At 44.3% G+C, this 12,306-nt stretch overlaps 1 protein-coding gene across 8 annotated transcripts in view; it reads left to right on the forward strand.

The window, feature by feature from the left end:
• GUCY2C (guanylate cyclase 2C) overlaps nt 1-12,306 on the forward strand; it is a 672,163-nt gene that overhangs the window by 41,681 nt on the left and 618,176 nt on the right. For 7 of the 8 annotated variants that reach the window (XR_014845323.1, XR_014845322.1, XM_085024752.1 and 4 more), the window contains 2 exons: nt 8,604-8,716; nt 11,064-11,128. Coding sequence is in view for 6 of the 8 variants with exons in the window: in XM_085024752.1 (XP_084880878.1) it covers nt 11,076-11,128 (53 nt within the window). In the remaining 2 variants the exon portion in view is untranslated. 8 annotated transcript variants of the gene reach the window in all.

Consider the following 12,306-nt stretch of genomic DNA (forward strand, 5'->3'; position numbering starts at 1 on the left):
CCAATTGATGTTTTTTTTTTTATTGGGCGAGGCGCAGGTAATCTCCCCGTTTATAACTCTGACCTTTCTGTGAGCAAACACACAAAGCGAACTTTGGTTTATCTCCTACTATAATGTAGCTGCTATTGCCAGCAGGCAGGCTGTATTCTCTGGTCCACGTGACCAGTGGGGTGACCAGACAGGAGCGTGGGGAAGAGTGGACAGAGGGACCCAGCTCCAGGCTGTGTGGCTGGAGCTCCTGCCTCCCTGAAAGCCCAGAGCGAAGCAAGTGAGCACGAGGAGTATGGTTCTGATGTGAGGGAGGTCATGAAGACCCCGCTGTTGGCCTTGGCTTTGTGGTCACTGCTCCTCCAACTGGGGCTAACATTCTGGCCCTCCTCCGTGAGTCAGAATTGCCACAATGGCAGCTACGAGATAAGCGTGCTGATGATGAACAACTCAGCCTTCCCGGAGTCCCTGGATAACTTGAAAGCAGTGGTGAATGAGGGAGTGAACATAGTGAGACAGCGTCTGCTTGAAGCTGGTAAGACTATGGTAACAGCATTCTTCTCCTCCTTCTTAGCACCTCTGGGGTCAGAGCATTGCTATGTGAAAACCTTGTGCTCTTTGCTTGATCACCCAACCTTCTCTGTGGGCTTGTCCCACAGCTTTTTTCTCTTTGAAGGCAATAGAGCCTCCGTGAGAAGGGTTTTGGGTCCTAATTCAATGAGTTCAGTCATGGTCCACTCTGTTCTTAGAATGGCCCTGACCCAGAGAATGCCAGGTGTTCACAGCAGCTGAAATGCCCCAGATAAAACTGGATTTATTAGTCAGTATCAGGGAGGCATTGTAGTTCCTTCTGCAGCTTCTCCGAAGCAAGATTTGGTCTGGACCTGAGATTTCACAGGGTTCCCGGTCCTGAAGATGAATGAAGTAAAATTCCACACAGATGCTGCATCTTTCTCTGGGATTTTTAATCCATCTATTCACTCTTTACATCTCTAGTGGCTATTATTGTAAGATATAGTCAATCTGATGAAGTTGCCATCAAATTCAGTGTTGCAGTTCTTTATCGTATCTTGTAATTATGAATATAAAATATAACACTAGATAAAACATGTAGAATATAGGGAATGAAATCACTCCTGATAATTTCCAGACACTTAGATATTTCCAGTGTCTTTTCATATGCTTCTGAGTTTCTTGTTTTTAAGAACATAGTTAGGGTCCCTACAGCATAGAAACAATTTTCGATAGATTTCATGAGTTCATTTCATGTTGTTCTACAAGTGACTTTCCTATAGCTGCATGATCTTTATAGCATCATGTGAATTAATATCTAATACTCCTTAGAAGACACATCCTCACAAATCATCTAATAATTCCCTACTGTAGGATACTCCATGGCGTTAAATTTCTCATGATGATTTTAAAAACACTGAAATAAACATTTTTGTATACATAGGTTTCTTCCCATTCTTTGAGACTGGATTGCCAGAAGTATAATTGCTGAGTCAATGGCTATTTCATACATCTTCATGGTTATGGTTTAAGGAGAGTATATCAATGTTCTCTATTTAAAATTCGTGGTAATAATAGCAATAGCTAGCATATATGTGTGTAACAATGGTTTTCTGTGGAATGTGCATTTCTTCAGTCCTGTCTGAGACTGGATTCAGATATAAATGGATGGATGTGATCTAGAGTTGTAATGGATCTAGGAGGTCATTAGATGAGATCCTCTTCTGACCTTAGGCAGTAGGATAAGGTGAAAAGAACATTTGATTTGAAGCCCGAGGCCCCAAATTGGAGTTCTTACCCCAGAGGTTTCCCTCTTTGTGAGCTATTTCCCTTGGTCTCCCTGAGCTTCATTTTCTTGTTTTTTGAGTACTTGTCAAGTGCTAAGTAAGATACATATAATCTCGAATCAGCACAGCTCTCTATAGTTAGCACTGTTGACATTCTCACCCAGCAGAGACAATAGTTTTGATGAAGTCATATGGGTTGTCTGTTTGAAATGAGAGTCAAACCCATATCTGTCTGATTTCACAGAGTGTATCTTGTCACCAGTGTAAGATCTTTAACTCACCTCGAACTAACTCCCTGCTTAAAATAAGGAGGCGGAACATTGTAGTTAGAAGCAGAGATTTGGGATCGGGCAGAGGCTGCTTCGTGTTCCAGCCTTTAATCCAACTATTTACCACCAGGGACCTCAAGCAAGTTCTTTAAGTTTTCTGAGCCTCAGTTCCCGCCCCTATGAAATCACAGTAGATAGTAATGGTTTCCTCATGTGGGTATGGTGTGAATTAAATGGGGAAATTCACCTGAAGTATCTAACTCACTGGCTGATACAGAGTGAGAACTCAGCAAATGGCAGTTGCATTCATTGTTGCCACTCTTATGGTTGCTCTTGTTGAGGATGTTGGTGTGGTTGTTGCTGTGCTATTGCTGCTGTTAGCAGAACAAGTTACTAGGCACGTCCTCTTAAGTTATCCCTCTCTGAACTCATATACCCTGAATTTGAATTTCTGCTCCATCATTTATTAAGCGGCATCGAATGAGTTATTGATTCTAAGTTTCACTCATCTCATTTGTAAAATAGAGTCAATAATGGTGAAGTTTTGAATGGATTCAATAAGAGGAGGCTGGGGCAGGGGGTGAAAGAATAAACATTGATACCCAGATATTTGCATTTGGTGATGTGTTTTGTTGGGTGTGTGTTCATTCACAGGAAACTCAAGAAGTGCAACTTGAGAGGAAAAGATAGATTCATGGTCTAAACATCCTAGGCATTGTTATATGGGGAAAAAAATTTTTTTGTCTTTTTTTTTTTTTTAAGTGCCACACCCATGGCATATGGAGGTTCCTAGGCTAGCAGTCAAATCAGAGCTGCAGCTGCTGGCCTGCACCACAGCCACAGCAATGCAGAATCCGAGCTGAGTCTGCGACCTACACCACAGCTCACAGCAGCACTGGATCCTTAACCCACTGAGCAAGGCTAGAGGTTGAACCTGTGCCCTCATGGATGCTAGTCAGATTCTTTTTCCCTGAGCCATGACAAGAACTCCATATGGGGAAAATTTTAAGACAGTGTATGTAAGGGCTAACCTGAGGAAAATGGAGTTCAAATGTGGGTAATATCCAAATGGAAGAGATCAATATTTTTTCCTGGTACTTAGGAAAGCTTTGTAGGTTTTGAAGAATACATAGGACTTGGTGAATGACGTGAACGTAAAAAAAATTTTTTTTTCAACCTTAGGAAGTCAGCTTCCCAAGAATGTATGTTCCACGGCTAAACACACGCAGTCCATACCCTCCTCATGCTCTCATGTGCCCTGGGGGTCTCTTCGTAGACTCCAGCACCTATTTCCAGATTCACTTTGGTCTGGTTGGTCTCATCCTCGAAGCCCTAGATAGGAGACAGAGCATCCTGAGATGACCGGATATTCTGTAGTGTTCCACTCACTGCACCCCGCCCCCCGCCTCCCCCAGGACAGAGTGTAGGGTGTGTGGAGGGGAGTGTGGGGAGTGCAAGCTGAACAGGGCTGAAACAACACTGGGAGAACTGCTTATTTTACAAGTTAGGCTTTGATTTCAAGTCATATCATTGTCTGAAACATGTGCGATGTTTTCTTGAGAAATCATTTGGGATCTGGGGAGACAAAAGGGAAAAAATCTCCCCCTAAACTAGAAAGCAAAGCAAAAACTGTTCACATCATCAAAAAATCTTAAGAGGCAGGGAGTTCCCGTCGTGGCGCAGTGGTTAACGAATCCGACTAGGAACCCTGAGGTTGCGGGTTCGGTCCCTGCCCTTGCTCAGTGGGTTAACGATCCGGCGTTGCCGTGAGCTGTGGTGTAGTTCGCAGACGTGGCTCGGATCCCGCATTGCTGTGGCTCTGGCGTAGGCCGGCGGCTATGGCTCCGATTCGACCCCTAGCCTGGGAACCTCCATATGCTGCGGGAGCGGCCCAAGAAATAGCAGAAAGACAAAAAAAAAAAAAAAAAAAAAAAAAATCTTAAGAGGCAGGAGCTTACTATAGTTCATCCTGTGGTTTTCACACTTTTCTGTCTCAAGGCCTCTTTATATTCTTGAAAAGAATTGCGGGCTCTGAAGAGTGTTGTTTTATGTAGTTACATTTATGTGGTTATTATATGGAAAATTAAAAGCAAAAAAAGTTCCAAATATTTGCTTACTGATTCACTTAAAAATAGCAGTAAAGAATTTGTTAACATAAATAAAAAAAGTTTTTGGCCACACCTGCAGTATGTGGAAGTTCCCAGGCCAGGGATTGAATCCCCTCCACAGCAGCAACCCATGCCACAGCAGTGACAATGCTGGAGCCTTAACCCACTAAGCCACAAGGGAAGTCCTAAATAAAATTTCTTATTAAAAAAAAAAAACCTTATATATCTCAAACCAAAAAATAAAAGTAGGTGGGAAAAGTGGTATTGATTAACATTTTTGCAAACCTTTAATATCAGGCTTATTAGAAAATTGTTGGGGAGGTCCCATTGTGGCTCAACAGTAACAAACCCAACTAGCATCCATGAGGACTTGGGTTCAATCCCTGGCCTCACTTAGTGGGTTAAGAATCCAGCATTGGAGTTCCCGTCGTGGCGCAGTGGTTAACGAATCCGACTAGGAACCATGAGGTTGCGGGTTCGGTCCCTGCCCTTGCTCAGTGGGTTAACGATTCGGCGTTGCCGTGAGCTGTGGTGTAGGTTGCAGACGCGGCTCGGATCCCGCGTTGCTATGGCTCTGGTGTAGGCCGGTGGCTACAGCTCCGATTCAACTCCTAGCCTGGGAACCTCCATATGCCGCGGGAGCGGCCCAAGAAATAGCAACAACAACAACAAAAGACAAAAAAAAAAAAAAAAAAAAAAAGAATCCAGCATTGGGTGACTGCAGTGTAGGTTGCAGACTTGGTTCAGATCTGGTGTTGCTGTGGCTGTGGCATAGGCCGGCAGCTGCGGCTCTAATTCAACGCCTAGCCTGGGAACTTCCATATGCTGTGGGTGTGGCCCTAAAAAGACAGAAAAAGAAAGAAGGAAAGGAAATGGTTGGATTCTCGTATCTGCTTCTGCAATTAAAATGTTGCCACACTACATAATATGTGGCCTCTGGAAAACTTCACTGTATGTTCATGAGAGAAGGAGAGTGGAAAAAAGCAAAGAATGTTTTGATATAGTCACAGAATAGCTTTGACCTCCTGGCCTTCTGAAAGAGCCTCAGGGGACCTCAGGGGTCTATGGCACATACTTTGAGAACTGCCGTTCTACAGCCCATCGGGTTCTAGAATCAGACTGCCCTGGGTTTAACATCCAGCTCCAGTGTTTGCCAGCTGGTCACCCTAAGCAAGTTAATCTACCTCTATGGATCTCCTTTTTCTTATTTTTAAATTGGAAAGATAAAATTTTCATTAACATCAGAGGATTCAGGAGAGGACCAAGTGAAGTAAAGCATGCAAAAACTCATAGCCCAGTGCTGAGCATACAATAAAAGAGACCATCTAGTTCTGTTCTGTCAATAAATGGAGGAACTGGGGCCCCACAGGTGAAGTCACCTGCCCGAGGTCACCCTCAATAGATGTTGGTTCCCCTTCTCCAAGGCCTTGTGCAGGATTTACACTTGGGTTTTGCTACGTCATCATGAGCTGTCTGGAACCTAGGACTTTTCCTTCCTTCCTTTCTTTCTCTCTCTCTCTCTTTCTTTTTTATTTCTTTTTTCTTTTCTTTCCTTCCTTCCTTCCTTCTTCCTTCCTTCTTCCTTCCTTTCTTCTTTTCTTTCTTCCTTCCTTTCTTTCTTTCTTTCTTTCTTTCTTTCTTTCTTTCTTTCTTTCTTTCTTTCTTTCTTTCTTTCTTTCTTCCTTCCTTCCTTCCTTCCTTCCTCTCTCCCTCTCTCTCTCTCTCTTTCTTTCTTTCTTTCTTTCTCTCCTCTTTGCCACCCCACGGCATATGGAGTTCCCAGGTCAGGGATCAGATCCAAGCCGCAGTTGTGACCTATGCCACAGCTGCAGCAACGCCAGATTCTTAACCCACTGAGCCATCCTGAGGATTGAATCTGCGTCCCAGTGCTCCAAGATGCTGCCGATCCTGTTGCACCATAGCGGGAACTCCTAGCCTAGGAGTTTTAAGCTTATCATCCTCAGTGTTCTTCCCAACAGCAGGAGAGAGCAGAGACCCCATAGGGACAGGAGGTTGAGGGGAGGATAGTTTACACATTAACAGCTGGAAACGTGCCCATCTTCCCAGAGCCCTGTGTGTTGATCACATGACTGTGCACTGGCCTCCACTTCACTTCTCACTTTGCTGCTTTCCCAGACCTTCTCCAGCCCTACTGGCTGCTCTTCCCCACATGCACATCCCGTTGCCCCAGGCCCACCACAGCCTCATACTCTTCTCCTGACTTTGTATACTCTATATTCATCTTAGAGTTATGAGAGTTAAATAAGATAAAGGGTGGCACATGGCTACCATCAATTAAGTACGAGACCTGCTATTAAACCTATCACTTCTTCCATTAATTTTCTCTAACTGGTCTTATTACATTGACTTCTCCTATTTAGCTAGTCCTACCAAAAGTCCTACTTACTTTCATCTCTTATTTGGATCTTTTACTGAATGAACTATCAGACTAAGTGTTCTTGTATTCATCAAAGAAAGCAAGAGATGAAAGTGCTCCCTTGTTGGCAGACATCTCTGAGGAGGCTGTAAAAGTGCAAAAACTCTTCCATTCTCTGAAATAGCAGTAATCCCTCCTGAAAAACATTCTTACTTGGATGTAACAGCAACTTCTGTTGTTGACATGCTTTACTCTTTTAAAGGTATTAAAAATTATTCCATTTGATAGACCTGGTTTTAACTGTATTTTACATGTAAGCGAACTAAACTAGAGAAATTAAAATGGTTTGTGGCAAGGACACATAGAAAGTCACTTGTGCTGCCAGACTAGCAGCTGCTTCCAGACTTCCTGCATAAGGGCTTGGCAGAATTAAGGGCATCACTGTTTTGGAATCAGACATTTATCCTCAATATTCCTTTTTGGGGAGGAGACTAAAATGTGAGAGACAGAGCTTGATCAAATGGTTCTGCCCTCTTTATTCCTTTCAAAAATACCCAGGGATATGGCCATAGATGCTTTTTCCTTCATATGAAGGTGATCCATTATCCAAAAGTCCTAGCCTAGAATAGGCACACTTCGCCTTGGCTTTGGGGACAGACCCCACCGGTGTGTTTTTGGTTTTAGTTTTGGTTTTGGTTTTTTTGCCAATTTCTTGGGCCACTCCTGTGGCATATGGAGGTTCCCAGGCTAGGGGTCAAATCGGGGCTGTAGCCACCGGCCTACACCACAGCCACAGCAACGTGGGATCCGAGCCACGTCTGCAACCTACACCACAGCTCATGGCAACGCCGGATCCTTAACCCACTGAGTAAGGCCAGGGATCGAACCCGCAACCTCATGGTTCCTAGTCAGATTCATTAACCACTGAGCCAAGACGGGAACTCCCCAGACCCCACAGGTGTTGATGTGCACCTTGGTGGCAAACAAAACCAGCACCTTGGAAACTTGAAAGGACAGATATCCTAATGTCTATGTCTTTGCTTTCCTAATGTTCCCCAGACCCATATAGGGAACTTGCTGAATCTAGAGTGGTGAAACGAGGATGAAGAGGACTGTGCACATAATAAAAATGTTCTAAGGAGTTCCCGTTGTGGCTCAGCAGTGTCTGTGAGGATGCAGGTTCAATCCCAGGCCTCAATCAGTAGGTTAAGGATCTGGCGTTGCCTAAAGCTGCGACCTAAAGCACAGGTTGCAGATGCAGCTCAGATCCAGCATTGCTGTGGCTGTGGCATAGGTCTACAGCTGTAGATCCTATTCCACCCTAAGCCTGGGAACTTCCATATGCTGCAGGTGCAGCCATAAAAAGATTAAAAAATAAAAATTAAAATAAAATTTTAAAAGAGAGTCCCTGTTGTGGTTCAGCAGGTTAAGGATCCAACCATTGTCTCTGTGAGGATGTGGGTTTGATCCCTGGCCTCGCTCAGTGGGTTGAGGATCCAGCAATGCCTGTGGCATAGGGTCACAACTACAGCTCCAATTCGACCGCTAGCCTGGGACCTTCCATGTGCCACAAGTGTGACTATAAAAAAAATAAAAAATAAAAAAACTGGACTGTGGGATGGTTGCACAAATAGATGTATATAATTAAAAATCATTGAATTATATATTTCGAATAGGTGGGTTTTTTTTTGTTTTGTTTTGTTTTGTTTTGTTTTGTTTTTGGCCACACCCTTAGCATGTGAAAATTCCTGGGCCGGGGATCAAACCTGGTATCACAACACCAGATACTTAACTGCTGGGTCAACCAGGTGATTTTTATGGTGGGTAAATTATACATACCTCAATAAAACTGTTGAGGGAGAGACAGAGAGATAGAGCCAGACATAGGAAAGAAGTGACAGGGAGTTATAACAAGAACTCAGAACTCAACTAGTCCTAGGCCTGAAAGTAGATGTCCATTTTTTTCTCCCAGGATCAATTGGAAAAAGATAAGTCTCATGACTGCTATAAACTTGCTGAAAAATAACGCTTGTCTTCTCTTTTCCCTCATTCTGGATAACAGGCCTAACAGTGACTGTGAATGCCACCTTCGTCTATTCGGAAGGTGTGATTTATAAGTCCAGTGACTGTCGGAGTAGCACCTGTGAAGGTCTCGACCTCCTCAGGACAATTTCAGTAAGTACCCAACTCTGCAGACACAGCTCAGCGCCTCTTGGCACGGAGGGACCACAGCGTGAAGCCTGAGCACCTTCCCATAAGCATCTCTCACGTCACTTCCAGCTGTGCAGCTGAGTGACTTGGAGACAGGGTGCTCTGACTGCATCCTCTTATATTTCGCAAGAGATCAGGGTTCTCCAGGAATCCAGGAAAGTGGACAGAAACTTAGCTAGGTAATATCTGTACACTTTCAGTGGTGTGGAGGGAACCCTTTATTTTTTTGCTTTTTAGGGCCACACTCATGGCATATGGAGGTTCCCAGGCCCAATCAGAGCTACAGCTACCAGCCTACGCCACAACCACAGCAACGCAGGATCCGAGCCGTGTCTGTGACCTACACCACAGCTCATGGCAAAGCCGATCCTTAACCCACTGAGCGAGGCTGGGGCTCGAACCTGCAACCTCCTGGTTACTAGTCGGATTTGTTTACATTGAGCCACAACAGGAACTCCAACCCTTTTGTTTTTAATTGTTTTTAAGACTTAAAAAAATTTGAAATGTTGCTATTAACTGGTTTGTCTTTGAATCCATCAAGAAATGCCTGGGGTGCTCTATTAAAACAATATATTCCTGGAGTTCCTGCTGTGGCTCATTGGGTTAAGAACCCGACATAGTGTCCTTAAGAATGTGGTTTCCATCCCTGGCCTCACTCAGTGAGTTAGGATCTGGAGTTGCTGTGGCTGAGGTGTAGGTCTCAGCTGCGGTTCTGATTCAACCCCTAGCCTGGGAACTTCCATTTGCTGCAGGTGCAGCCACACACACACACACACACACACACACACACACACACACACACTCACACACACAGAAGAAGAAAAGAAAAGAAGAGAAAAAGAGAGAGAGAGACTTATGGTAATTAGGAATAATATATAATGTATATATTATATATATTATAATATATATATATATTCCAAAGCCCGACTCCAGAGAGCTATTATAAGTCATCACCGTATGTATATGGTCCCAGGTTTATTGCTTAAGGGCTGAATCTGAAACCTAACTCTAAAGCAGTAACTGTGATGTCAAAGGGTAGAAATTGGGAAAGAGAGAGATTCTTGCCTAGTCCCTCCTCCCAACCCCAACCCCAGCCAGAACTTTAGGGAGCTAAAGAGTGTCAAGCTCTCTATGGGCAAGTAGTGTCCAGGATGCCCCTTTATACAGACACCTCAGGAAAGGCTCTCCAGGAAGCAGGTTCCTGGGCACAGAGCCCTGGTTCTAAAGCTCTAAGCAATAACATCACATGGACCAGATTGGCCGCACTCATATCAGCAAGCGTCATTCTCGTTGGTGGGAGGGGGAGGTGTGAGCAAGGGGAGTTGAATAAACTCCACTTTATAATTCTGAGAGGGCAAGCCTCCTCCCTGTATCTCTGCAGAGGGAGGTCTAACCTAGTTCGTTGGATGGGATGTTCCTAGTCAGGTTCCCCTTGAGAAAGAGTAAAAAATAAGATCTAGGAGTTCCCATTGTGGCTCAGTGGTAACGAACCCAACTAGTATCCATGAGGATACAGATTCAATCCTTGGCCTTGCGTAGTGGGTTAAGGATCCAATGTTGCTACAAGCTACAGTGTAGGTCACAAAAAACAAAAAAAAAAAAAACAAGTGGTCACATTCATTTTGTTCTCTCCAGCCCCACTTTGTAGCTCTTCCTAAAACCAAAGCTTGCCCTCTCCCTCCACAGTGCCTCCAATTCTAGTCTCTTCACTACTTGGCTAACAGATACTGCTAATGTGATCGCAATCTGCCCATCCCTTGACATCCTCTTTTGTCTTTTCTTTTTTCTTTCTAGAGCTGCACCCATGGCATGTAGAAGTTCCCAGGCTAGGGGTCAACTTAGAGCGGCAGCTGCCAGCCTATGCCACAGCCACAGCAATGCCGGATCCAAGCTGCATCACAACCTACACTGCAGCTCGCAGCAACATTGGGTCCTTAACCCACTGAGTGAGGCCAGGGATTGAACCCAAGTCCTCATGTATACTAGTTGGGTTCTTAGCCCACTGAGCCACAACAGGAACTCCTCAACATCCTCTTCTTGATAGAGAAGCCAGGTTCACTCTTCAGTCACCTCACTTCTGTGGGATGTCCTTCTCTCCAACCCACAGCATCTCCCTGCTCAGAGCCCTTTATTCCTTGAGTGGCCTTATCCTGGCCCAAGGCACACACATGGCTCCTTTCTGTTCCACATGCTACCATCTCAAGAGACACACTTTCTAGCTTTCTGGGGACCTTCCCTTTGCCACGTCTTTCCTGAGTGTTGATTCATAGTTTTAGTTTTAGGGATTCATTTGTTTGTTTTTCTCTTACAGAGTGAAAAACGGATGGGCTGTGTCCTCCTGGGGCCCTCGTGTACCTATTCCACCTTCCAGATGTAGTAAGTAGTTTGATTTGTTGTTGTTTTAATGCCCCTGTGCATTGACGCCGGGACGTGCCATCACTGTTTAAATGATTCATCAGATAGCAGTCTAGTCAGGGCAAAGCTCAAGGGTGCTGGGACCCTTGTATTTTGCCACCTTTCTCTAACTGTCATCCCCTTATCCTGTAACCCTACCTTTGCTCAGTGTGGGGTGATTGACAGTAGTTGTTCTGGTTCAGTTACTAACATCTGAACTTGAAAAGCAAAACGGTTGAGAGGGAAAGGTTAGACTCTGGGCAGGAAACTGTGAAGATAATGAACTTGGCTAATTTGAGGAGTTTAATAAAGGAAGTCTTCCCGGAAGTATGAGCAGAAGGTACTCACACACACAAAGGAAAGTGAGGGCTTCATTGGACCCTTAGGTCTGTAAAAACAGGGAAGGTAGCCAGGTCTTTGCTTCACAGTGCTATTTGAGGATTATATAAATAACATACTAAAGTACTTTGCATAGTGCCCTTATCAACTTAGAAAAAAAAAGGTTTCCAATTTATTTTAGAAGGGAAATATTTCTCTAGATTTGGAAAAATTGCCCTCATTCTCTAAATTCATTTTACTCAGTGTACTTCTCATCACCGCAAAACACTTTGTTCTCCCAGATCACTCCTTCCCCAATCAGAATCCCTCTCTCATGCCTTTCTTCCACCAGTTTATTCCCCCCTGGAATCCAGGGCCACACTGTGTCTCCACAGATAGGACTATGCTGAAGGACCCTTTGCAGTAGATTTTGAAGTGTAAACATTAGACTTGCAAAGTTTCTTTTGCAAAGTCTCTTTCTTGCACTTTCCAACCTGCTGTACAAACAAACTCAGATGCTTACGCCCACCACATACCACAGACACACCCCAGAGTACCTTTTGAGCCCATTGTCCAGACCAAAATACAGATGGATACAGAATCTTCCTCTTCCTGGCACTCATTCCCAACTCTCACCCCACCTGACTGTTTATTGATATCGCTGGAAAGGGTACCCAGAGAGAAAGGAGGATGAGAAAATTGGTTCCCCATTGATGAGGAACTTCCATGTGCAAAGACATATTTTGGGTGTGTCAGAGCGGAGAGAACTGAGTGAAACAGGGAAGGTAACAAGAACACTTGGTGACCAATACAAGGCAGTGAGAGAAGTTCCATCAGAGAAG

The sequence above is a fragment of the Sus scrofa genome, chromosome 5 (assembly GCF_054392235.1).
Source record: "Sus scrofa isolate SSC_HxYL_T2T_F1_AM1 chromosome 5, Sscrofa_HxYL_maternal_Yorkshire_Landrace_v2.0, whole genome shotgun sequence".
In the NCBI taxonomy this organism is placed as follows: Eukaryota; Metazoa; Chordata; class Mammalia; order Artiodactyla; family Suidae; genus Sus; species Sus scrofa.